Source organism: Schistosoma mansoni, chromosome 1, assembly GCF_000237925.1.
Source record: "Schistosoma mansoni strain Puerto Rico chromosome 1, complete genome".
Lineage (NCBI taxonomy): Eukaryota > Metazoa > Platyhelminthes > Trematoda > Strigeidida > Schistosomatidae > Schistosoma > Schistosoma mansoni.
The window spans coordinates 16,138,453-16,165,578 of record NC_031495.1 but is presented as its reverse complement, the minus strand read 5'-3'; the positions used below and the strand labels follow the sequence as shown (position 1 = coordinate 16,165,578).

General features: G+C 32.4%; 1 protein-coding gene across 1 annotated transcript; it reads left to right on the top strand.

Annotated features, from left to right (window-relative positions):
- Positions 1 to 356: 356 nt before the first annotated feature.
- Positions 357 to 26,620, top strand: Smp_020300 (putative dishevelled; the record flags this gene model as incomplete). The annotated part of the gene is made up of 14 exons (XM_018793433.1): positions 357 to 517; positions 560 to 629; positions 663 to 754; positions 2,457 to 2,596; positions 3,235 to 3,276; positions 3,979 to 4,093; positions 6,496 to 6,601; positions 10,679 to 10,965; positions 14,622 to 14,833; positions 15,971 to 16,405; positions 20,716 to 20,883; positions 20,977 to 21,391; positions 21,821 to 22,203; positions 26,089 to 26,620. The coding sequence occupies 14 exons, from the start codon at positions 357 to 359 to the stop codon at positions 26,403 to 26,405; spliced, it is 2,943 nt and encodes a 980-aa protein (XP_018647946.1). The 3' UTR covers positions 26,406 to 26,620.
- Positions 26,621 to 27,126: the final 506 nt, after the last annotated feature.

Sequence of the window (27,126 nt, the reverse complement as noted above, 5' to 3'; positions counted from 1 at the left end):
GCTGTGGACGAACGTAAATTTATTGTATCGTAAATAAAATTAGTTGGATAAAAATTAACCGAGCATTTATAATTAAAAGTAAATTTCACAAGTAACCATGTAAAAGAAGACTTCTGGTTCTACTGCTCAACCATATTCTACTCCTGGCTGAAAAACTGTACGTAATTTTAATTAGTCATTCAAAAACAAGACACATACAAAAAGTATACAGAAAACAATAAAATGAGCCTCTGAATCCATGTCTTTAAATTGTTAGTGTGAAATATAGTTTCTTTCGCCTTTGTTGTTTGAACCAAGCAATAGAGAAATTTCATTACTGGTCCTATTATGAATGCGTCCCTATAAGAGCTGTCCGAATGGATGATACCAAGATTATATACCACATAGATGACGAAGAAACTCCTTATTTGGTTAAAATTGCTGTATGCCCCAACGCTGTTACCTTAGGGGACTTTAAAAATGCACTGAACCGGCCAAATTACAAATTTTTCTTCAAATCAGTCGATGCTGATTTTGGGTTTGTTCTTTGTAAAGAATAATCGTTATATTTCTTACTAAGAGTCGTGAAAGAAGAAATAGCGGATGATGATGCGAGACTGCCATGTTTCAATGGGAAAGTTATTTCATGGGTACTCACATTCATATATTTTCATGTTTGTTAGCTTGTTTCTGCAGATAGCAGTACAAAATCAGATAACCATTCAACCGGCACAGGCGAGAATCACCTTCCCGGTCAAAATAAAAATTCTACAAAGTGAGTTGTCCAAAGTAAAACGATACTTGGCAAAGTACATCCAAATCTTCGGGTTTCGGGGAACTTCTGAGTCTTTCGTTAAGTCGTACGGAAATTCGTAGTGTTCCACAGTCTGGGGAAATATTAAAGGAAACCTTAGTTTTCTACAAACATTTTGTAGATTTTCTCCAAATAACATGGAGTTTCGTGGTTTTTGTTGCGTTTCTTTAAAATTTCCTATCTCAGCTTCTCCAAGATTTCCCCGAAATCGTGAGATTGGGATGTTTGTTGTTAGTAGTAGGTGATATTTTCTTATTGAGGTTCAGTCCCTTTAATTAAAGAGACGGAGTCTCGTAGATTTACATTCCTAATTTTAGCTTTTTATTTCGAAGCTCCCTCGAAAATCGCAAGAGTAAAGACTTGAGGATCAAATGTTTTGTGTTAAATTATATTATGTGTTTATATCCTCCTTGATAATATGTCAGGAGTTAGGGGTTGCAAAACATATGACGCAATATCATGTTAATAGTAAACCGATCGGCTTGAGTCGAATATTGATTGGGTAATTAAACGAACCTTTTAGTAGTTCGATTTAACGGATATAGTCAAGTCATGGAGTAGTCATGCGCCGGCTTTGGTTGCAGCAAATATATTACCCTCCCGATGTGCGAAAGTTTGATGTGAGAGCGTGTTATGTAAAGCATGAGCATCTCCAACACTGGGATATGCTTATTAGGTGCACAAAAATATTAATTACCAAGTGATAATGAATCTTTTGAGTGCCTGGCATTTTTTATCGCAGCTTGATGATGGTCGTAGCTATACTTCTCAAAGCATATTATTAAACTAACTATGTAGAATAGCTTGCCATCAACAAAGCCTAACAATTCAACTGTTGTGTTTATTTTTGGTGAGAACGAATCCTCGAGGTATTTACTTTTTGTTTATGCTATATATATAAACTTTCCGAGAATAAATGTCACAATGTTGCTTTGACAGTAATATTTCTGAAGCTGATTCCCCGACTTACGGGATTAGAATACTGTTTCTTTTTCCATAAGCGTTCATCTAAAGGTCAGTTGTTACGAGGTTCGATAACCTGAAACACTAAAAGCATTATGATGACAGTGATCATTATATTTGACACGGGTTGGTTAATTGTTCTCACGGATATTGTAAGGCCGAAACTTGGGAGCACTATGTTTTACTGACGAAAATGAAGTGTTCTTATTAAATTTACAAAGACTCCCATAGCATTCGCTTCTTTTAGTATGAAAAGATGACACATATTTCCCGCTGCTGTTTAAGTGGTGAATAGTTCAGTGGGCCACACATCAATTACGTACACAAACAGTTTTTAAAGTTGGTATCCGGAAAATATAGAGATAGGTTTTTCACCTCACATGTGTTACAGTCGTCGCTGTAAGATGTATACTGACTTCCAACAAGTTTTCATATTGTTTAATTTTTCTCTACTTAGTGTTTTGTGGTCTGGACCGTGCCTTAACCTATTTTTTCACATAACATTCTAAGTGGTAAACCGTGAGCTAATAATAAGATCATTAGCGCGTTCCGTTTCTAGACTGCCTAAAAAGCCTATTTTAATATGAGTTGTTTTTTATTTTACTAGTGACTTGAGGTAATACAAAAGTGTTTATTATTTCAACGAATGTATGTTCTGCATTATGTCATTCCTTTTAATTAAAAAATTGTTTTATTTCAGCTTCAACAAAGCTCCTGACAATATACACAGTGTCTCAAAAAATGAAATCCCCAGCGAACAAGAACAAGCCATTGGGACAACAGGGCATGGTCTTGAGGAATGTGATACTTGTGTCGAAACAGACTCAGTATATAGCGGTGGTCAGTGACGTAAAATTTCCATTTTTGTTTAATAATTTTGGTGATTTTTCATCTGTAATATTTATTTCCACTAGTTCTAGGAACTAGACTTTCGTTAAAGTGGTATCAGTTAATGTACTAGTCAGGTGTACCACATCAAAAACCACTTAGCTAGGTTTCTTATCTTTATTCCTCTGTTTTTGGTCGGGTCTTAGTCAAAGTGGTGTTGGCCCTTAGAGAAAGGTGTACATTTCAGTATGCATTGCAAATGTATCCTCCAGGATAAGGCGCTGTGTATTACATTTACCGATGTGTAATCGTCGACATCCCAGAATTTATTTCGTTTTTCGAAATTTAGTTATGTCAAATACATCTTGTGATATTTTTTCAAAAGTACAGAATTTATTTCTATTATCTGCTGAGTAGAAGTACGAACTTATGTTTGAACTCCAAATACAATAAAGGTTGATATCAACCATGCTTTCTTATTTAAACTTGACTTCTGGGTATTTAACACGTGTTTTGTTGAGGGGTTCTCAATATTTCATGATATTTAAAAAGCTAATTTACCAATAAGTTTAAGCGTCCAATAAATTTTTAAAGCTAATTTCCTGTAAATGTGTTTAAACCTGTTTTAAGTTTACTTTTATTTTTAATAGATCGGGTTCCGCCTCTGAAAAATTTTCATAATTACAAGCATGGTAAGCGATAAAATTTTAGCCCAGGTTGTAATATAAGTGTTTCTGAATTCAATTTTCGTCCCATGGGAAATAGTCAGTGATAAGCCACTAAGTTTATATCTCAAAATAATGAGAATTATCACTCCAATTTTTGCCTGCTAATCATTAAAGCTAGTTCAATTGTCCAAACTTCAAGTTTTCTCTTAAATTTATACAACTCATTGAGTTATCTGGGATCATGGATATTGGCTTAAGTTAAATCTTAATAAGGATATAGCTTATTTGTGTGAATAGAACTGTTAGAAATTGTGCCACATGTTTTAATGTCATTTCGTCTTCAGGTTGGTTAATCATGTAGCCTATATAGCCTTTATAGGATTCCTCAAAGTCTAAGATATGGATATGCGGTTACGTGGTAAGTTGCATATTCATTCATTCATATCATTGGCTATAAATAGTAAGCGCATACTTTTATTGTAAGAGTTTTATTTTAGTTGTCGACATATTGTTGTGCGACTTAAAAAGGTCTGAAGATTCTTATCGGTCACAATTGTTATAATTTCGACAAAGTACGTCTAATAGTCTGTATGAACGTATCGTTGTTGAGCATAATCTCATTTTAGTTATAAAAATACCTATAAAATTAAAAGCTTTATAAATCTGTCATGATATTTGGTATCTTTGAGACAAAGCTTTATTTTAAAAAGCACCATTTCTTCCCAGGTTCGCGCTTGGCTAAACTTGGTCAAAGAATTCAAAATTATGAAACTTCTTCATCTATGATGAGTTCAGATCTGGAATCCACAAGCTTTTTCGATTCAGAAGACGAATCAAGCAGGTATGTCAGCTCAATTAAAAAGGGAGTTCGGTTTTTTACAAACAGAAACAACTTCACTAGATCTCTAGCTAAGCACTAAATACACCTTTTCATTACGGTTGAAAAACATTTCCCGGGAAATTGCTTCGGCATATTTTCCCGAACAAGATTCAAACTCCTAGTTAGTCTTATTATTATTCTACATTATAGTACTCACTATCGGAAGATACGCTTAATGTAGTGAAAGTTCTTAACTCAGGATGAAGATTGTTGTCGTTTATTGTTCTTTGAGTTTTCCAGTTGTTTGGATTCCATCAGATTAGCCCATAAAAGTAGTCAGTTATTTCTAGTTTTTGCAAATATATGGGCGGAATCTTCCTTCATTACTGGGCACGAGTTTTTGCAACTAGGATCTTTCTTATTCATTGATTTGTTGACCTTGATTTTTGTTTTATACAGGAGAAATACGTCTCGTTAGTGATAATGGGTAGTCTTCGTCATTTACATAATGGCAGTTTATAGGTTCCAACAATCTTTTCCTCTGTTCCTTAGGTGGAATTCTTTAAGCAGCGTTCATATCCTACAACTGTATCTTTTAAAAGGCATCTCATCCAAATACTATCATTTTTAAGGATTTGCGGGTTTTTGAATCCTCTTGTTATGTTTTTTATATCATCTTCCGTAGAAATCGTGATTATAAACTTCTATATACATTTAGATCAGTGACGCTAGTTGATCGCTAACTCAAAAACTCGATGTATCCGACAACTCGGTTAATCGAACTGATGGTGCGTCTGGCTTGTTGTTGGTTTTGTAGTATATATTTATTTTTCCTACGTGTATCATTGTGACTTTTGTTTTGTAGATATATCTTCTAGCTGTTTCATTGTTTTTTATTACTTCCATATAAAATATGCTAGGAGCTAACGGGATTCTTCTAGATGTTCTCGATATGTTGAATAAATGATGCTTTCTCGGATGTTAACGTGACTTTTGTTTTTCCTGTCGGTAATTAAATGATAAAGATAACTGGAATAATCATTAACCATGAATATTTCATAAATTTTGTTCCTTTAACTCAAGCAAAGTGACCATACAAGCTTTACACGACTGTTTTTTATAAGCTGTTGAGTTTTTACTATTGCGCTTCGGTTATGGTCTGCTCATGCCTTATCTTTATATGTACTGAAGTTCATAAGTTTCCATCATGGTTTCTGCTAGAAAAGAGATTTAAGAACGCAATCACATCGTAGTACTCTACTTTTGTGTATTGAAATGAGTTTAAGAAGTATCTTTGACATATTTGGATCAAATTTTAGGTTTAGTAATTGCAGTTATTATGAATTCGAACATTCAAATCAATATGATGTAGAATGAATGAAATGTGGCTAGGAGTGAAATCCAAAATACCGGTTTCGTTCTACTTCAGACTTGTCAGCTGGTCGAATTTCACTCAAAAATATCAAAAACAGGATGATCTTAACCATCTAAAATTTAGTTGATACCCAATAATTGTTCTGTTACTGACAAACCCATAGTACTTCGTTTATTCATCATTTTTGAATCAAAAACTGGTTAGTTCCCTTAAATTTCGTATGTTTCTGAACATTTTGGTCGTCGTTCAGATTACCTGTTTTTTCTTTCACCATATTATTGATATCAGTGTGCAAAAAGGCAGTTACATTAAATGGTATATTTTTGTCACTATTTGAGATATTCTGATACCAAAGCAAAAATTTTTAATGGACTGTATGGATTATTATCGACAACTGTGTATGTTGAGATTTCCTCACGATTTTTTCTGTCAGTTGAATTATAACATCTCCGTCTTTGATATTATTTGACGCGGCGTAATATGTTTCCCATCCAGTAGTTGACAGTAATGTTTTGCTAGATTTAACCCACTTTAAACCACTTATGTTTTAACTACTAATTTCCTCGATCCAGTTTAAGTCTGACTATTTTGATGTTTGATTAAATTTCAACTCAATTCACCAATAAGTTCATAGTTCATTAATTCTTATCTTTTTTGTCGTTTCCTGTTCTATTTAAAGTGGCTGTTCTTTTCTTGTCTGCCTCCTCTCAACACCAGTGATCTTACTTTTCTTTGATGTAGATTTGATAGTTTGAACTTCCATTGAATATGATTAAAATGTAAATCATTGGAATCTCCACCCTATATAATACCAATTCTAAAATTGGTATTATCAAAACAAATATTATAAGATACAAATATTCTTCATTAATTTTTCAACTTAAAATCGATGGCTTATGCGAAGTGTTATTTAAAAATTTTTCCGATTTTATTTAGTTACTGTAGCGCAATACTTGTATTGTTTAATGATTCATCAGTCAGTCAGCTACAACGTAGTTTTGTCATATTGTAAGTTTTCATTTTTGTTTTTCGAAATTTTTCTGCGTAGATTTTCAACAGCAACAGGTACAACTATGTCTTCGGCTAAATATCCAAGACATAGAAGACAACGAAGACACAGACGAATTCTTCCAATAAGACGTACCAGTGAAGATGTAAGTTTCATAGTTTTGTCAAACTAAGTTTGTATTTGAACTACATAAAGACAAAATAGCTGTTTCGTCATTCCAGTTTCCTCTTTACACCGAACCTCTTAGTCTTGAAGAACTTGAAGAACAGCACTGTTCATTAAATTATTGCTAGACTTTTTGATTAAGTTAAGGCTTTCTTTACTCACCCCATTCAATAAGTAGTACCTTTCTTTTTAAGGTAAATAAAGTGTTAAATAATCGTGTCACTGAAAACTAACTACTTTTTGTTCATTGGTCTAGTTTATTCCCTTTTACAACCGTATGCATAACTTAATTGAAGCTTACTTAAAATATTCATCAAATGCAACTCAAGTACATTAACCATTAGTACGTAAATACGAAAGTGAGGAAAATTGGAATTATCGCAAGTGAGGCTAATATAAGTATCTCTGTATTACTGGAAAAAATACAGGTAGATAATCAACTTAAATTGATTGACAACCCGTTGATTCATGTGAATAATATCTTGAAACTATCTACGGTTTCTGTTTCAGAGACACAATCACAGTGATCATCCTCCAAACCCTTTACGTTTTCACATTTCACTGTATAACAAAGTCAATCAATAACAGAGAGTGGTAGTGATACCATGAAGTCTTCTAATGTTAATTAATAGTTAATTAATTTGCCATGCAATACATATGCAGAAAATTGTTTACCATCATCATTATCATATTCGATTTTTTCTTTCATATTTCTATCTGATGAATGAATGTATATTTATAGATTGGCTGTCATTTCTGTCATTCCAAAAATATTCATGTCATTTCTAGATACATTTTTCTCTTGTTTCTCTGCTGTATTCTACAGTTTTATTTTTCACTAATCAGAAATCTTTAAAAAATGTCATAGAATTTGTTATTTCCTATTGTTGAAACTTATTTTTATGTAGATCCATCGTCTTCTATTACTGACATTTCAATAATATGTAAATATGTCATTCATTTACATCTCGACATTTTCTATTTCTGATCGATAATCTTACAGTCAGTGTTCCATTTGTATATAAATGTATGTATAATACAGGTAGATTTGAAAGATTTTAACGTACTAAAAACGTTTTTCTCTTTTATCTTGATTAAAGTGACTTCAATTAAGATATATTTCATGTACATTAAATCATTATTGTTGGTAAATAGAGATTATAATGAAGGATGGAATTTAAAAAGAACAATGTGTTCAGTAAACGTAAAACAAAGATGTTACAACTCGACTCGAGCTAACCGCTCTTATGATTTACTAAGATACCATTTTACCCATATCTAAGTCATGAAGTTTATTTTCTGATTTGATTTATGTTAGACAGAAATCATATTTAGCGCGTGTCACTCTCATTATATTTCTTGAGTTTCCAAGTAAAATTCTCTTGTAACAGAGTTCAATAAATAATCTTCCATCAAATATATTAGTTAAAAATCAAGTTTCTTCACTCTTATACATACATTTTTACTACTTACCAGCAAATACCTTTATCTGAATAAGACTGTGTATCATTTCAAACTTAAAATATAACCAGTAATGGTGTAAAACAGCTACTGTTTGAAATAAAAGAAACATCTACAGTCTGTATTCAACTGTACTATAGCTGTTGTGTGTGTCTACATGAACTAGTTCTATGCATACACTGCTCTATCAATCTCAGTTTTTACTTTGGCATCTTGTTTTGGCATGTTTCCTATCGATTTGCATAATGTTTTATTTTTTCGAAAAAAAATAAGTAAATGAATTACTGAATAATTATTTTATACTAAAAATAGTGACCTCCATTAATGAACACAATAGCCACGGAAATATCAACCTCACAGTCATGTATAATTGAGTGAGTCTTCGCACACACACATACACAAGGCTAATGAATATTAAGTGAAAGAATAGAATTTCTTTTTTTCCTGATTCTTCGAATGACAATGTACGATTTTTAATCATTTTAACAGAAGTCTTATATGCTGAACATGAAAGTATTTTTAAAAATCTACTTTTAAAAGTTCTCGATATATATTTCTTGTTAGTATGGGAATTTGTGGGGATTGTAGTATTTTAACGGTTGAATTCACGAGTCGATCTAGGCTAGACTACCATTGAAAACCTGGAAGCACTGGACGACCGAAGGTCTTGGGTTCGAGATCCGCGTGTGGGATCGTGGGTGCGCACTGCTGAGGAGTCCTATTCTAGGCTGAAACGGCCGTCCAGTGCTCCCAGGTTTTGATTGGTGGTCTAGCTTAGATTGACTCGTGAATTCAACTATTTCTTGTTAGTTGCCAACTGTTTATTGATGATACTTCTACTTGAGATGAACTAGTTGAGGATTTAACAAAAAAACGTTGAATGTTTTGTACTTTAAGCTACTCAAGTAACGGTTTATGTTAAATGCATTCAGAAATAGGGTTTACATGCCGCTCATTTTTTGCTTTAAAAAAATATGTGTCCAATACTTTTGTAAGCAGTTTATTCGGTCGTACGAAAATCAAGGTCAGTTAAAACTGACTACTTTTTCGTAAATAATGACTCATATTTGTAAAAGTACAATCGATTGAAGCATGTAGGTAACAGATACCGTATTTGTTACTTGCACTAAAATGGCATGAACCGTTAAGCTTTTAGTGTTAGAATATAAACTATAATCTGAACGTCTTATGTCTGTTAATGTCTTATTATTTCGATGAGTAATATCCTAGAGGAATTAGTAAAATCTATGGGACTTAAAATTTATTTGAGTTTTTACATAGCTACTTATTGCTTTTCTCCCTATCCATATGGTATGAATAGTAGTTGTTATAGTATGATCAATCATTACTTTAAAATTGTTGACATTGCTATGCATATTAAACATATTATTGTAAGTATTTAAACAACTAAGAATGTATCAACTTAAAAATGACATTTTGAAAAATATGTTTGCAGTCTATATATTTTCATTATTTACTTGTGTATCTGCCCTATCACGTAATATGTCCAGCTTCCGGATGATTAATCTTACTAGATTTGTATCATTTACGTCTAGTTCGACATTTTTTCCTTTGGGGAAGCTGTCTAGACGTTTTTCTCTATGGATAGAATTTTATCCTATCGTGACGTCCACTGTTAGTGTAATTTTGTTTCAAATAGAGAACCAGATAGTCAAAATATTTGGTCACACCTATTTGTGTTTTTTTCCTACTGGAAAGAGAAGAACTAGATTTTATGAGTAAACTAACTTCAGTTTTCTATTTCCTTAATTTTAATCGGGTATACACTATTTGAAATATCGATTTTCTAGGATAATTCAGTAAAACAATATACCTTAACTGTAAAATTGATGAAATGATAACTCAGAAATGTCTGTGGATTACGTTGGTCAGGTCAGAAAATCCAGAAAGGAAAGCTACATACGGTTACGGACGTTGTGTTGTGCGTTATCTGATTCGGATACTCATATACAAGCTTCTAATACACAAACCCAACCAGCTACTTGAATGAGAAGGGAAGTTTACTGGTTTACCTGAATCAAAAGATATTTGAATAAGAAAGAGAGAATTCAGCGAAGAAAATTTTCTTTTCGACGAAATCATTTACTTGAGCTGTACATTCGTATATCTATTTATATGGAATATATATGTCTACAGGAGGCTAGGAAAGATTGTATTATAAATTGATTCGACAATAAATAACAAATGAGGTTACGTGCTAATCAAGGGGTAAGGAAGAAAACAATTTATGGGTCAGATAGTGCACTCATTTATATATATATGTACTTCAATGCTTTCGTTTCTCCATCTTGTATAGAGAATATTTTGAGGTTTTTTTCTGTTACTTGTTCTTTAAAGGTAGTTGCACAACATTTTAATAATTAGCCAGTATACTCATACTACTCATCTGTCAAGGGCTAATTTCATTCGATCAAGTCCATCATAAGTTGAGAATGATGTTCAACATATTTGTTTACTATGTTCTCATTATTAATTTGATTTGATTACCATCTATTACCGAATTTTTCTTTAGATATTATAATGATAAATCTCACGAAGCTCGGTTTCATTATTTTCCTCTTTTCATTCAATTTAGGCTACTTCTTTTAGCAGTGTAACCGATTCCACAATGTCTCTCAATATAATTACCGTAACTTTGAACATGGATTCAGTGAATTTTCTTGGAATAAGTATTGTGGGTCAATCTAATAAAGCAGGAGATGGTGGAATCTATGTAGGATCTATTATGCGTGGTGGAGCTGTTGCACAAGATGGTCGAATAGAACCTGGAGATATGATACTAGAAGTAAATAGAATCAGCTTCGAAGATATGAGTAATGATGAAGCTGTAAGAGTTTTACGTGAGGAAGTTCAAAAACCTGGGTAATTCACGGTGTACTTACTATTTGTCCAGTTATATATTATTTATTCTTATTTTCTCACCAAACTTCTAAAAGTAAACTTCATTTCAAAAGAATCATAATAAGGCAAATACCACAACAATGAATGATCATCATAGTTTGCTTGTAGGAGTTCAAGTTTTTGCATCATAAACTGATATTTGGTGATTAACCACTTGCTAAGGAAATCATAGGTTATCCACTTTTTGTCAATACATGTTAATTTATATGTGATAACGATAACTACGAGTGCAATTTTTTCTAAATCATATTTTCGCATGACTTTCGCTTTTTTCTGATTGTAGAGACATGCTTTTGTTAGCCTATATATACGGAATTTTACCATTTTATCTGCCTAATCATCACGTTTTCCGGCATTCTCACCTTGTATTCCTTCGTAATCGTGGGTTATTGTTGAAGTATAGTGTATCAGTTGTCTTTCTATCGAATCCGCCATTGAACATATTCGTAGTAGAATAAGCTCTATTTTTTTCCAATTTTAACGATTACCATTGGACCATACCAAACTTCAGTCTCAAGATATAACACCATAAAAAGCCAAGTAGCATTATATGTCAATGTTCAGGAAATTGGTAATATAGTGTAATCGTTTTTTTCTGTGTCATTAGTATCACTCTGAATTTAGTGAATTAGTTCTAAACCTGTCAATCAAGTTAAATTTCATCTTGACCAAGTGGTATTGGCGTTTTTTATTCATAGATGGAAACTTCAACTGATCGATCAAAGTTTATTTTATGTATGTGATTCATATTATCTACGTTTTACTTCTTTTTTTCTATCATGTGTAGCAGTGCAGTTGTTATGTTAGCTTCACCTAACCGTTCATAAACAAATAATGGTAATCAGTTTACGTTTGCATACAAGGTTTTCTTCTATTCTTTCAGACACTAAATTTCTTCTGTATCTATTGTGTAATTTACTTCGACTATATATACATATATATAGTCGAAGTAAATTACACAATAGGTATATATTACAAACACGTTACTCTTATTACTACTGAATCATAGTTTAAGCGTAACTAGTTAAAACATGTAAAGTGTTCTCCTCAATATATTAGCTTTTTCTAAAATTTAACTTTACTATAATTACTATAAAAACTGTGAATTAAATATAGTTTCATCAAAAAGAGACAATCTGAATCAATCAACAGTAATCGGAAGTGCATACTAATAAGTGATTACGAGTAACAGTCATACTTAGAAGAAGAGTACATTTTCCATTGTTTGATAATTAAACCAGAATAGGCCACAAGAAGACTAGGTTGAGTCAGAATGGTGGGCGTTCAAACTAATATATGTTTGGGCAGTTTAATTATAAATAATAATCAATCTTAAATCAGGAAATATATTATTCCTAATTAATGTCTTACATCAACTCGGTGCTCAAATACTGTGAAACTATTCGCTCTAATTTAGACGAAAGTTCTTATACAATCTTAAATCGTTATCGTTTTATGATCAGAAAAACAACTGTAATGGAATAAATTCTTTCTTGTAATTCAATAATCAAGTACAGGATCATATATTTGCTGTTGTGTGATATCTAGCGATATTACTCAGTTGGTCAAAAGTGAATATGTAGGGGGACTTCAAGCTGCGACTCAGCAGTTGAATTTCAAATAATTCATAAACCACTAAACCACCAAATTCTATGGTTAATCATCAATTAAATTAGCTCCTAACAGGGACACTTACCAACCATAATCTTTCTGTGTCTTCCAGTATGACAAAGTCAACTACTTACCGTTTAGTATGAAATTATACCATCATCCCGGTATTATTTTGCTTTTATTTGTCAAGCGGCTGAGGAATCAAGCCGTTGTAAAAAATCCAGCTTGTTACAGTAAAACACTGAAACGAATTTATTCTATGAATTTTTTTACACATATATTTTTCATCTCAAGTTATGTTGACACAAAAATCAAAGTCATTTTTTTAAGTCGATACTTTTTATGTCCGAACCTTTACTTTTATTATTGACAGTTGAATAATCGGGTAGTTTAGTTACTGATGTTAAGATAAACTAATAATTTTACCAATTAGATATATGTTATAATGTTGCCGGTTTCAAAATGGTTGTCCGATTAAAATCAGTTCATAAGGTTGTGAGCTATGAAAATTTTATTATTTCCACAAAACCTGTATATTAATAGTTACTGTAGCTCAAATAAAAATCCCTTTTAAAAACAACGTTTAGTCAATCAGTCAACTACAAGGTAGGACCAGGCACATATATGCATCAGTCCAAGTTGCCACACCTCATTAGCACAAGATGAACATCAAGTGCATAGAAGTAGTTACTTCAATGGTAGTAATATATAATAGAATGATTGCATATAAGGATATAATACAGGAAGAAATAACTAGTTCGTAGAAAGAAAGGTACATAGTAATTTTAATCTCACGGTTTAAGGGAAGACAATGAATGTATACACCTTTGCCATTGTGATCGATTCTTAGCCATATCACCCAGTCTCCAAACATTGGTTACGATAGTCGCGCGGACCCCGACCAAGTAGACTGCACCTATCAACATGGTTCAGATGAGGGGTTAGGGACTTCAAGGACTGATGCCATGTTTTGGTTTAGCCGCCCCTAACTTTCTTCCAACCATCTCCAACACTAGTCAGCATTGTGCGTTATGGTAATCGGTGTTCAGGCATACAACAAGGGTACGTAAATATGTGGGGGGGTGTGTGACAAAATACGTTGTTGGAATCCACAGAATTGTCGTAGCCTGTGGTTGGGAACCTTAGGTCATATACCCCGAAACCGGTTACTGTCCACCATTTGCAGTCATGTTTTGTCTTCTGCAAAATATTAAACTTAGAGTCATTTCACACTGTTATTTATTTTTAAATCTCATTTGTTGATTCTAAACTTGATTTATTGTAATCATGTTTCTTGTATGTTGTTGTTTCAAACCTGTTGGATACCTGTTACGCTACGTAAAACTAATGAACAAAATTACTCGTATTTTGGAAAATGGAAAAGCTACTTAGTGCTGGGGTATTCATTTACTCTAACAATGTTAAAAGAATCTGAAAATATTACACATCTTAATCTTTTCTTTAAATTTTTATATGTAAACGCATCTACTGCAGTAAATATTTATAAGCTTTCTTTGAGCAACTTTTTCGTACCTGGCTAAAAGATGAGTAAATGAGGGTCATATACTTTACTGAAGAAGCTAGCACTCTTAAATTTCCTTTTTTAAGTGTTATACAGTAAACTTTGGAAACCGATTATGAGCTATTGAAGTGTATTAAATTCTTGTATGTTTTTGATAGTTTCGAGTTCTCTGAGCGCTTAATAGGGTGTCTAAAACAACATTGGAAGCTCTGGAATTAAAAAGGTTTGTTCGGAGAGCTTAACACTACCATAAGCATTCACCTGAAGTACACATTTTCCCCATGCATCTGTCTGCTTTCACACTTTGTCAAACAGTTTTAAGCTATTTCCATCTTACACATAACTTTAGTATTCAGTTACCTTGGGCTACCTTCTGAAGGTATTTTCAGAAATCTGTGATCTATTCAAGTGAACAAAATCCTTAAGTACTTCCTGTTCACAACTACACAAACTAAAATATATCACTTTATTTTTTATTTCATAGTCCTATCACTTTAGTGGTTGCAAAATGTTGGGATCCCAGTCCAAAGAACTACTTCACAATTCCTCGTCAAGAACCGGTTCGTCCGATTGATCCTCGGGCTTGGGTCTTACATACAAATGCGATGACTGGAGCACTTGGAACACCCGGATTTGATGGAAATACACCTTTTTTTGGTTCCGGATCACCTGCTGCTGGAATGGCAATGATTCCTGGTGAGAAATGTTCTGTTGCTTTATCTTTCATTAGTAGTATTTTGTTTCAGCAATCATTTTATGTTTTCACGAATGGGTACATAAAAAAGTTAATCCTGTTCTTTTGATTTAGTGTAATCTAATCTTTTGTCGAGTCACTCTGAAGGCAACGAATTTGTTTAGTTAAGGATACAGATAGTGGCTATACGGCGATAACTGCAATCACCATGCACAATAGCTCTACTTCAAAAGACTGATCTTGCTAAAAAGATTTGTCGGACAAGGTCAAAGAGGATTGAATCTACATTCAAGTTCATTGAGCTGTACATCATTTCGTTGATTACAAGATCGTGGTGAAATAATAAATACAGGAAAATTCATTGGGAGTCAAACAGCTAACTAAAACTGATATTGGACTAAAAGTCAAGGTATCAAAATTACGAAAACGAGTTAAAATTGATTGAATAAAAATCACCACAAATAGATGTACGAAATTATGGTTGAATTTGTTTCTCATGTTTTGAATATCTGCATATAGTATCCCCAACAATCAGACCTGAACCTCAACTAGCGATGACCAACCTCAAAATCGTGGATAAAAAAATCAGGTAGAGACAGATATATATCTCAGACAATGGAAGTTGGTCGCGCAATTTAGTGGATTGATTGGAGTTAGACGTAAGCACTGTCGAATGCCAGCTCAGTGGTTAAGCGTTCGCGCGCACGACCGAAGGTCCTGGATTTGAATCCTGTATGCCGGATCGTGGGTGCTCACTACTGAAGACGAAACGGCTGTTCAGTGCTTCCAGGTTTTCTATGGTAGTCTAATGTTGATCGATTCGTGATCTCGGTAAAAAATCACAATCTATGCGGTCACACTAGTAAAATGATTACTGGCGACAACATTATACATTTCATATCGATAAGTCAAATTATTAGCCATATGTCTGGGAAATTTAATAGCCGTCGTTTAGATGGACATTGGAAGAAACTCGGTCAACCCACCATATCACTAAAATCCCTCTTCTGAGCTGCAAACCACCGTCTCCTTCCTCAGTTTACTAATTATTAGCCTATATTTCCTTCGTAGGTGTTTGTGTTCGAATTCTCAACATCTAATCTTTTCATCATGTTTTCATCTATCAATTTACATTTCAGGGCATTTTATGGGCATGACTCCATCCTCTGGATTGTCCGTACCATCTATGCCTCCTGGTATGCCTCCTTTAATTTTACCACCTTCAATGGCTGGAATCAATGCAATACCTTCATCTAATATGACTACGAAATCATTACCAGAAGTTGCTGACGGTGATGGTGGTGGGTATCATCGCAGTAGAGGTCCAGCAAGTAGTGGAGTTGTTGGTGGGCCAGGTAGTACGAAAACTAACGGTTCCCGATCAGGAGGTGAGACAACTGTCGATGCTAAAGGTACTCAGTCACTTCTGTCCGGTGCGAATGGCAAATCATCCACATCATTAACTGTAGCTTCTGATATGGCTTCTGTAGTTCATGACATGTTGATGTCTGATTCTGGTCTAGAAATACGTGATCGAACGTGGCTGAAAATAACCATTCCAAATGCTTTTATTGGTGAGTTTCATTCACTTATTTTTGACTTATTTACACTTGTATTACATAGATTTATTTGTCTGCAATACTTGCAAGGGTTGTAGATATTGGGATATTTTTTGGTGTTTAGTTTGTATTCAAATTCATGTCTACTTTTTTTTATGACCCTTGACCCGAGGTAATACATTTCAGTAAAAATGGAACTGTATATATGAATGGTTAACCTAAACTCTTAATCGCACCCTGTATGGATGTTTATTTTCAGGAAATAACTAGACAACTTGAAAATAGGACCTTCAGTTGTGTACGTTTCTCCCTATCTTTTTTGACTCATATGTCGTAACCTATTTTACATTAATAGATCAAATGAATATCAGAATTATTTGTTCTAATTATACATCCCACAGTTGACTGTGAAGTAATTTGTAGGTTTTATTCGTCACTGATTTATCTCAGTTGGGGTGTCAATGAAAACCAAGGAGTACCGGACAGCTTTCTTCTGGTACGGAACTCCTTAATAGTTCATACTCATGGCCACGCCACGAACCAAGGCCTTCAGGTCTCTGGACGAATGTTGTGCTATATTAAGTGACTTATTTAAAAGTTGTGTCCGAAATGGTGAGATTTTGGGAAAGTTTTATAAGAGATGTGTAAATGACGTTGTTTCAAACCTGTTTTAAAAGTACTCATGTCGCTTTTTTTCACATTCTTTCCATCGACACTTATGAATAAAAATAAGTAATTTTTATAATTCGTTATTCCGTAAAGTTGTTAAATCAAAGGCTTCACTAACTCCCTCTTATTTATAATCTACTTTGCCGGTTTACTATAAATATCTATCTATCTATCTATCTATCTATCTATCTATCTATATATATATATATATATATATATATATATATATATATATATATATATATATATAAAGGTGTAACAACAGAAGTAAAGCGATATGTATGACAGCTATTCAGAATTGATTGAAACTTGTGTACTGAAGCGTTACGTTTTAGGACCAATAAAATATGAGATGATTATTATCATCATCTAATGCATTAATCTGTCTAATCTAGTAGAAACAGAGAGAAAACAAACTCAAGTATACACCCTCCCACCTCTATTCGATTGAAGATTATTAATATCTAATCGAAAAAAGTGTTTTTTTCAATTTTTAGTTGTTTGTGTTTAGTTTTGTTGATAAAATCAATCATTGTGTTTATGTGGCAAGTATTGATCTTATGTTTCTCTTTTTTGCCTTTCTTCCACAAATTTAAATTGTCTAGCTTGTTGACATTTTTGATTACTGTAAATTTAAGGAGAGTAATAATGGTGTAGAATCGTTTCTCGGGTATTACGTGTCAATATATTCATCGGGCAAATCGTTCACATTACTAATGTGGAGCTTTTCGTTAGTAATTCCTCAGATATATATTAGTTGTCGATTACTCTAATTGTTTATTGGGTTTACAGTTAACATGATTTTTTTCGCTATGGACTAACATAAATATGAAGTTTTTAGAGAACTTGCTATCAGTCATCTTACTTTTGTTCATTTTTCATAGTCCACCCTCTCCCAAACGAAATCCGATTCAACACTTTTTGACGTACTATAATACCATAAATTGGATGCTTCACTAGTTAATTAATGTATATAAAATAGTGAAAACAAGCTCGACTCGATATAACTTCCGTATAAAAATTTAAAACTTCAGTGTCAAAATGTTAATCAGGAAAAACACATACAGGTATATTGATATATACACATGAAGAATATCTGTAAGTAGTGAACATACTTTCAGGGATGTAGTAGTATAAAAACTAATTCTCACTTAACCTTTATAATATAGAAAAAGCAGACATGAAATCTAGTTTATAGAATCTGTTACTGGAGTTAAAAGGGTTTACATTATCACCGTCACAACATTTCTAAAATTGCAATACAAACTACAGGGAAAAAGTAAAAGAAAATAAGGGGTGACATTTGAAGATATTCAAACATGTGATGTTCAAAGAATGAATTTGTGGCGTGGTCTACTTATATCTATATAAGTAGTATATGGTGTGGGTCAGACGTAGAACGTATTTTCGCAGAAGACCCTAGACAAGCAGCATACACTACCTCTGATCTGATCATTTCCGATGCTCTTCTAACAAAATCTTACGTCAACCAATAATGTGTTGAAAGTCCTCGAAAATTTCTAGAAGTCTTTAGAAACCAGGAAAAGGCTGAAAACTGTATCATTCGATCAGCGTTCAATGGGACCTCCTCAGAAACTCCTAGATAAACAACACATTGTCACACTTACTGGATCAATATCTGTTATACAAGTAAATTCAATGGTTTCCAGAAGTTTTCAAAATATCAGGAAGATCTATAAATACCCTTGTTTTCTGCATCTAAACTAAACTGAAGTCAAACTTTCCATACTTCTCACCTCTCGATCATTTGAAGCTCAAGTGTAGGAGTACTTTAGAAAAATAGGGAACAGAAAGCCGCTGTCAAGCGTTCAAGCATTAGACGTTTCACAAAACTCACTGACTTCGTCGGTAACAATGCATAACACACAAGTGCTTACTATCTCCCACTGATTAAAGATTCATAGCTCCATCAAGAAACCTAACACACATGATACCCTTTATCTAGTAATTATTACAATTAATAGCTTTTTAGTATGTATCTCAAGTAGTTTGTTATCGAAGGTGTTCATATGTAGATTACAATTTTTTGTAAAAGATAGTTGCATTTTCATAGCATTCCTGTACTTAAAATTTCCCTGGTATTTAGTGCAAGTTTCAGTTTAATTACATCTCATTTTCATTTGATGAAGTTTATATTATCGTAAATGTTTTTTATTCTACATGATAAGCTTTTGTACTTCATAAAATACACTAAGATTAGTTGGAGAAAATTTATCTCAGTAAAATACCTTCTATTTTTCAAAACAAAATTATTTATTATGTTGGTAACATCCATTTTTGGGTAATATTTTTTTCGAAAAAAAAAAAGACTGCAATTCAAATTTGCTAACTTCTTGTTTATAAAGATGAAAATTTTATTTTAAATTTAAAACAGTATCTTCTCTATGAGAAAAACAGTATTTTGAATCATTTCACCTCATTATCACTACAATTTTTTTTATAATTAATGCAGTGTTACATCATTTTCCTATCTTTTATTTTCTTCTGTCTTTTAAAAGAAAGTTGATGTTTACTACTTTTGACATCATCATCATGATATCTTAACGCTTCATTCTGTTTTAACATTGTTTATGATTACATTGTTTTTACAACTCTTGTGTTGTTTTGTTTGTATCCAAGGAGCAGCTGTTTTTTTTTGTTTAAAAATATTTTGAATGATCTATTTTATAAGTTCAGAAAGTTGTTATTACTTGTTGAAATTTAAAATCGTTGAAAACAGAAATAAATGCTTCCAATCAGTGTCCACATTCTTATCATCATGAATAATAATGTACATGATTATCATATTATATAATACGTTTATATATTTTTTTCATTCATGACTGTTTGTCAACTTGTAACTAAAGTGAATGAATCTTTTTATTTCTCTTTCAACTTCTATACCATATTGTTATAAATGTTTTGAACAGTGTAGTTCAACGTATTCGATATCGCTGTAAATGTATGTATCGTACATTATATTTCACTGTAAAGATCAGTGTAGTACCAATGATGTTGTTTAATGAGCTCACCTATTTTTCATTTGTTTTCCTTACACATTAATAGACTGACATTAATATTATCATTACATCGTTATCAGTATTAGTTGTAGTACACTGGGTTGATTAAAAACCATCTTTTGTCGTTGTTATTATTACTATCATTATTTTCCAAATATGGTTTCTTCCTTTTTGCTATACTTTCCCACGTTTACGCCTTCCTGTCACATTTGTTTTTTTCTTTAAACAATTCAATTAAATGATGACATTGTTGATGATAACCTGCTGTGTTTTGTGCTTCACTGTTCTTTTATATTGTTATTACATTTTATGAAAACCTTGATCGATTGATATATATACATATACTCCAGTTACATCTTACCTTCTTTACTGCGAATTTGTCATTTTATATCATGCCGAAATATAAAACCTCAGGTACTTTCCTTTTTTACTATCTTTTTTTGCATAATTGGTTTTAATGTTGAAATTCGCATAATTCTTGAAGTCTGACTACCAGTGATTTTTTTTTCAGTCTTTGTTATGTAGTCGAACCAATAAAAAATGTTCGTTGTTAGAAATGTTGAGTTCACAAATATCTAACTTTTTTCTTAATTTTCACACCATTTTCATTTACCTACTGTCTTCATTACATTACAGGCTCCGAATTAGTTGATTGGTTATTCACACATGTAGATGGCTTTGCAGATCGGCGAGATGCCCGGAGGTATGCATCCAACCTACTGCATTATGGTTATATTTGTCATACCGTTAATAAGAGTACATTTTCCGAACAATGTTATTATACTTTTGGAGATATAGCCACAAGTAAGTTTCCCTGCCTGATTAAATATTCCTACTTATAAACATCTTTCAATAATTGAGTTTAATAATATTTAATTTTTTCACTTTTCTCTCCAGCGTTATCTCATCTTAATTTAGACGAAGTAGATTCAGTTTCTGAAATCGGTGCTAATTCTTCATCTCATACTGGCACTCATCCTATGATGCCTCAAATGTATCCTCACGTCCACCATGTGCTTCCTGATGCTCCTGGTAGTGGTTCAGCTACAGGTCTATCATCAGTACAAAATCAAAATGCTCCACCTAATCCTAACCTAGGTTTAATGTCATCTCCTATACCTGGCGAAGGGAATTCACTAGCTCAAACTAATTCTCATTATCCCTACCCACCTGTACTTTATCCTATTCCATCAGCAGCTCCTGTGTCTTCATCTGGTCCTTGTAATATTGATGCGAATGGAAACGACTGTAGTTTTGTTAACCCAAACTCATCTGCTCTTCCTAGTCTTAGAAATAGAATGTCAAATAACGGGTGAGTTTAAAATGACTTTTTGTTCTGTGAAGTGTTTTTTTTTTACACCAGATTATATTGTCAATTTGAAGTGTTTGATTCTTTTTATTTAAAATGTCTCAAACCTTTTTATTCCTGGACTTTTCCGAAATTAAAATGTTGCGATAAAGGGTGTTAATTCTGTTTGGTTTAGTTATGCGAGTCTGTTGCCAGTTTACTTTGTGTATCTCTTAATATTCACATGTTTTTCACCTTCTGTAAATAACTTGAATTGAAATCCAAATATTTAATGGATTCATATATTTTTAGAGGTTTGTTCCCGTTTTTTTTCAAACACTAGTCTACATCCTAGTTGTTCAATTTTTACGTTTGGCAATATATTTTTCTTTTTACTTGCCTTTGTTTAGTTGTTTACCTCCTCAGTAGTTCTGTTTCATCTATTATTTTTAGTCAAATGGGTGTGGATTCTGCCATGTATCCGGTAAATACCACTACCATGCCTTCTCATACACGTTCTGTTATTCCTAATCAGACACATATTACTACTATGAATGCTACATCAAATCAAAGAATACAACAGCAGAAAGTAAACAACTCTTCCTCGTCTAGTTCATCTCGTTCTTCTGCATCTTCAACATCTTCCTCTTCTACCGGTTATTCTGGTAACAGATGTCCAGCTGGTCTATCGGCTAATAGTACTACTCAAACAATTAACATCAATGTTCCTCAAAGTATGACCACACCACTAGATACCTCGGCTTCTAAAGGCCTTCCTTCCTTTAATAAGGGTATTCAACGACGTACTGATCCATCAAGTGTACAAAGTCTTTCCGGTTAGTTTTTATTTCAAAGTTATAAGACTGAGAATTCACATGTTTATGCATGAAGCTGATGTGTTTTGCATTAACCGTGTATTTCAAATATATGTGTACACTTGAAACACCAGTTATATATAATGAATGTTCGGATCTAATTTCTGTCTGAGTTGGCTTTTTGGTTGAAAAACATACATAACAAGCTGGTTATTCTTATTCATGCAAAAATCTGTGTTAATTCTCACTGATGATAAAATTTATTTCCCAGGTTTAAACGCTCGACAAACAAAAATTCAGCTCATTCATGAAATGATTAAATATATAGCAGTATTTTAGTTGCATGCGACGATAAATTACATAATTGATTATAAATACTTAAGATTATTAACGGATAACAATAGTATATTAGTAGTTGTATTAGCGATAGCAATGTATCATCTTTCTGTATACTAGTAAATGTATCATTGAATCAGTTCTTTTTCTGTGCCTATCTGAAGAAAAATACTAAGTTTTATCGTATTGATGCTAATTATTTCATAGTATAATTAAAATGTGAATGTTTTTCCCTCTCTCTCTGCGTGTGAGTGTATGTTAGCTACTGAGGTGTCTATAACTCTTATATATTGTTTATCATAAACCGCATGCAAAATACTTGCTTGCTTTTAATCAGTTTTTTGTAAACTCCATCACCACTACCATGATCAGACTTCTTCAATTAAATTATTTCTTTATTTTTCTGTCCCAAATTACCATTTTAAATAATTTAGTAGTATAATCTCAAAATAGTTCTATCGCAGTGTTATTGTATGTTTATACATGGTTTTTGTACCCATCATTCATACATAGTTATTTCAGTGTCTTGGGGATTTGAGCACTTAATGTGCTACTATTAGGTTCCAAGTTCGAATCACATCATATATTTCATTCGCTTTGGTCAACCAGAAAGTATCACCAAGCTTGAAACATAAAAAATGAAGTTTAGCTTAAAAACTAAACGTATAAGCTTGACAACACAAAAAAAACACCCATACAGATTTGATCTCCTCTCTTTCTCGTAACTTTTGTGGTTGTACCGTTAATAATGGTTATTAATTTGTTTTAGCCTTGTAATAATAAATTTATGAATTTCAATTTAATAGGACAAGTCAAATTATTAATTATAAATGAAGCAAATGGGATACTGGTTTGATTTTGTTACATATTAAGTGATTGGTCTAAAAAATGATCTTATCTAATATTCGATCATATCAAATGAATTATTTTTCACTAGTTAAATAAACTTTCATCTCTGTTTATACTTTTTTAACTCAAGTAACTTTTACCCGTAAACTGATAATATAAGTGTAGTGGTTGCCTAGTAGGTAGTAAAATCAATTAGCTGACCGTCAATTATTGAGTCACAGGTCTGATGAGCACACCCGATTTTTCAGCAAGTGGATGGTTTCAGTAGTCCTTATAATAAATAAAATGGTTTAAAGTCGAGCACTATAACTTTGTACTACTTGCTAAATAAGCTATAATAAACAGGTAATTAAACATTCAGTCTGGATATCAACTTCAAGATAGTTGACACTTAAGTAATAGCCCACAGAACTCTTTTCTCTGCTTTGAAACATTTTGTTAATATGAATTTACAACTCCTGTTTATAGAACTTCAATGTTAGCTTTATAAATGTTTAATCACGTTTTATTTCAGTTAATGATTTTATTTTCAAGTAATGTATGCCATCAAAATATTGATTAATCTTAAATTTAATCTATTAAGATACACTGCTATTGCTGGACACAAGTGCACATTATGTCCCAATGAAATTTTAAGAAATCCTATGATTATCCCAAGATTAATATCACTGATCAGCAGCACACTAATTAGTTCCACTGAGCTTATTAACTTTTAATACGAGCCAGTTTCAAAAGGAATTTTTAATTCATTTACAGTGGAGCGGTAACTTAGTGGTTATAGCACATGTTTTTCAACAAGTAGGTCAAAAAGTTCGAACCCTGTTCCAGTTATTTCGGTTTGACCAACGTGGAGTGTATCGTTATCTGTCATACAAATAAAATGTTACCCCACTGCTCAATAAATAAAATCTTCACACAACACATGGATTAATCAATCTACGAAAAGAAAAATAAAGATTTTTCTTTTCTATCCTTAATAATATACATGACAATTGTGTAGTTCATATTAAATCTTTTCCATTCATTAATTGATTTACTCACTAATCTTTTTCAATTTTTGTTCTCTCATTTCTTTTTTTATTTTACCTCGTCAAAACAACAACAAAATATGGACTACTTTCTAAATGGGTGTACAAAATGTGATATTATACACATATGCGTGTATGTTTGTATGCTTGCACCGCTTGCTTGTGTTTATCAATACAATTTTTTGGTTTTATTTCTTTGTAATTAATGGTCTCCTGATTTGTTTGGATATCATGATATTCTTGCTTTTATTATTTATCTTCGATTTGGATTATTATTATGTTTATTACGAATATAATTACTACCTGTATTGTATTGTATATGCACATATGTGTATATATTCATGTTTTTACATCATTATTGTTGTTTAATTCCCTAAATTCTAAGTTCCGGTTACTCTCGTTATGTAATAATGATAATACTAATGATAAATTGTATTTATCCTAACACTAATTGATTGTTTAAACCCTGAATCGTAATTATCATTTTCGTGGATAATCATGTGTTAACTGTTGTGTACATTGAACACAATGAATCCGGGAATCCTTCATCTCAAAATCAACTTAATCAAATTTTGTTGGAAATGCAATATACCCATTCATTGACTTTCGATATATATGTATATATATGTGTGTGTGTTTAGTCTCATCTCATCCATGTTTCTGTATGCCATTCATCCGAAAAACTCTTAATTCATCATCGCATGCTAATAATAATAATGATATTAATAATGCATGTAAAAAACTAGATACGCAACAGAAGCAACAACAAGAAGAACAGCAACCATATCAAACTAAAAATGTTGCGCATGATCACCATTCTGATCTGCATGAACAAGATTCCGCAAAAAACTCATTAATATTGTTATCCGATGAGAATGTCAATAATAATAAGATAGTTGATAATAAATCATCAGTTGTCATTACTAATACTACAATATCGACTACTCCTACAAATGGTAACCGACGTAATTCATACTCAGTGAAATCATTAAACCAACAAATAACGAATAATGTTATTGATAATGACAGCATAACAACACTAACAATAACAGCTACTAATGATAGTTACAATAATAATAAAGAAATGGATCATAATGACAATGATAATAATAATACTCAACTATTTCTGTTGACAAAACGTGACAGTATCATTAATGATGATTTCAGTACCGAACATGTATCGTTCATGGAAGATAAAATACATGAATCAGGTTTGATATCGTGCATATATATAAGTATACAGTATTATAGATTATTACTACTAATTCAGTTATACGATTTGACTAGCTTTAGGGTGTACTTAGTCTATTTTGTACTATAGATAAATAATCTTAAACAATAGGCAAGTATAATGCACACTCATTATATAGTCACTTTTATTATTATTATTATTGTCTAGTTCTTACGCACGATAAACCAAGTATCCTTTTTGGTTATTTCTTCACACATCAAATACAATAATTTTTGATGCATTAAGTTAATGGTAATTTACTGTACTTTTCTTTTAACAGCTCATAGTTTACGTTAGAAGGCATCATTTATTTGTGTTTCCCCTACCAAATATAATCATAGTTCCACGTATGATATATACATATATATACGTGTTTTTCCTATGTGTGATATGTTTAACCGTTTACTTTAATTGGATACTCCTACGCTTTTAACACGTTTATTTCATTACTTTCAATCTTAGGCACAAGCAGTACTAGTTCTGCGAGTCGCCAAAATGGAACTGGAGCAAGTGCTGCTGGGAGTGGTAGCGGCAGTGCCGTAACTACACATGTACTCAAAAAATTTAACACGAATAACAATAGTAATAATAATAACAGTTTGACTAATAGATCCGAATGTCTTGACAATGTTCAACGTACACAGCATGGTATGGATTTTACCAATGCATTTCGTCAAACTAATTGCAATTTAGTCAAAGAGTCAAACAATAAACCGGAAATCAATCAATCATTTAATCATACAATGACAACTGGTGGAATTCCCAATAATCAGAGATGATGTAGTCTGTGTGTTCATTCATTCATATACATAAACTGACAGATAACTCTTTCTATAAATTGGTAATTATTTTGTTCTATTTATTTATTATTTGATACTTATTTACTACGTCTATTTATGCACCACCTAGAATACATTAGTTTCATGTGGATTTCAAATAATATTATTTGTGTTAATTTACCATTTTTATGCATAAAATTTCCCGGAATTCTATCATCCATAAATGAACTTGACAATCATAAGTATTCTGTTGAAAGAGGACAATAGAATATGGATTAACACAGTCCAGTGTGATTTATGTATGTACAGAATTCGGTTTTAAAAAATATTGAAAGTGATTGGAAATCCTCAACGATGACAATAAATTTGATAGATCTTCAAGTATTAATTTGCAAGTCCGAATCCTGCTTCCACCGGAAGATTGACTAGTTGGGTAATGTCACTAGTAATAGCATCAGAAATATAGCTCAAAGTTGACCTCATGGAGTTCTGTAATTTGTTAGTGAGGTATGTAGGTATGGTGAAAGATTACTGGTTATGTTTTACTTTTAAATCCCGATTTGTTATCACTTACTGATAAATCTCAACTAATATAAAACTTAAATTACTTGCTTACTTACATCTGTTACCCCTCATGGAAGAGCATAGGCCACTCGCCAGCATTCTCCACCCAAATCTGTTCTGGGCAATCCTTTCCAGGTGTTATTGATCCTTTTCATGT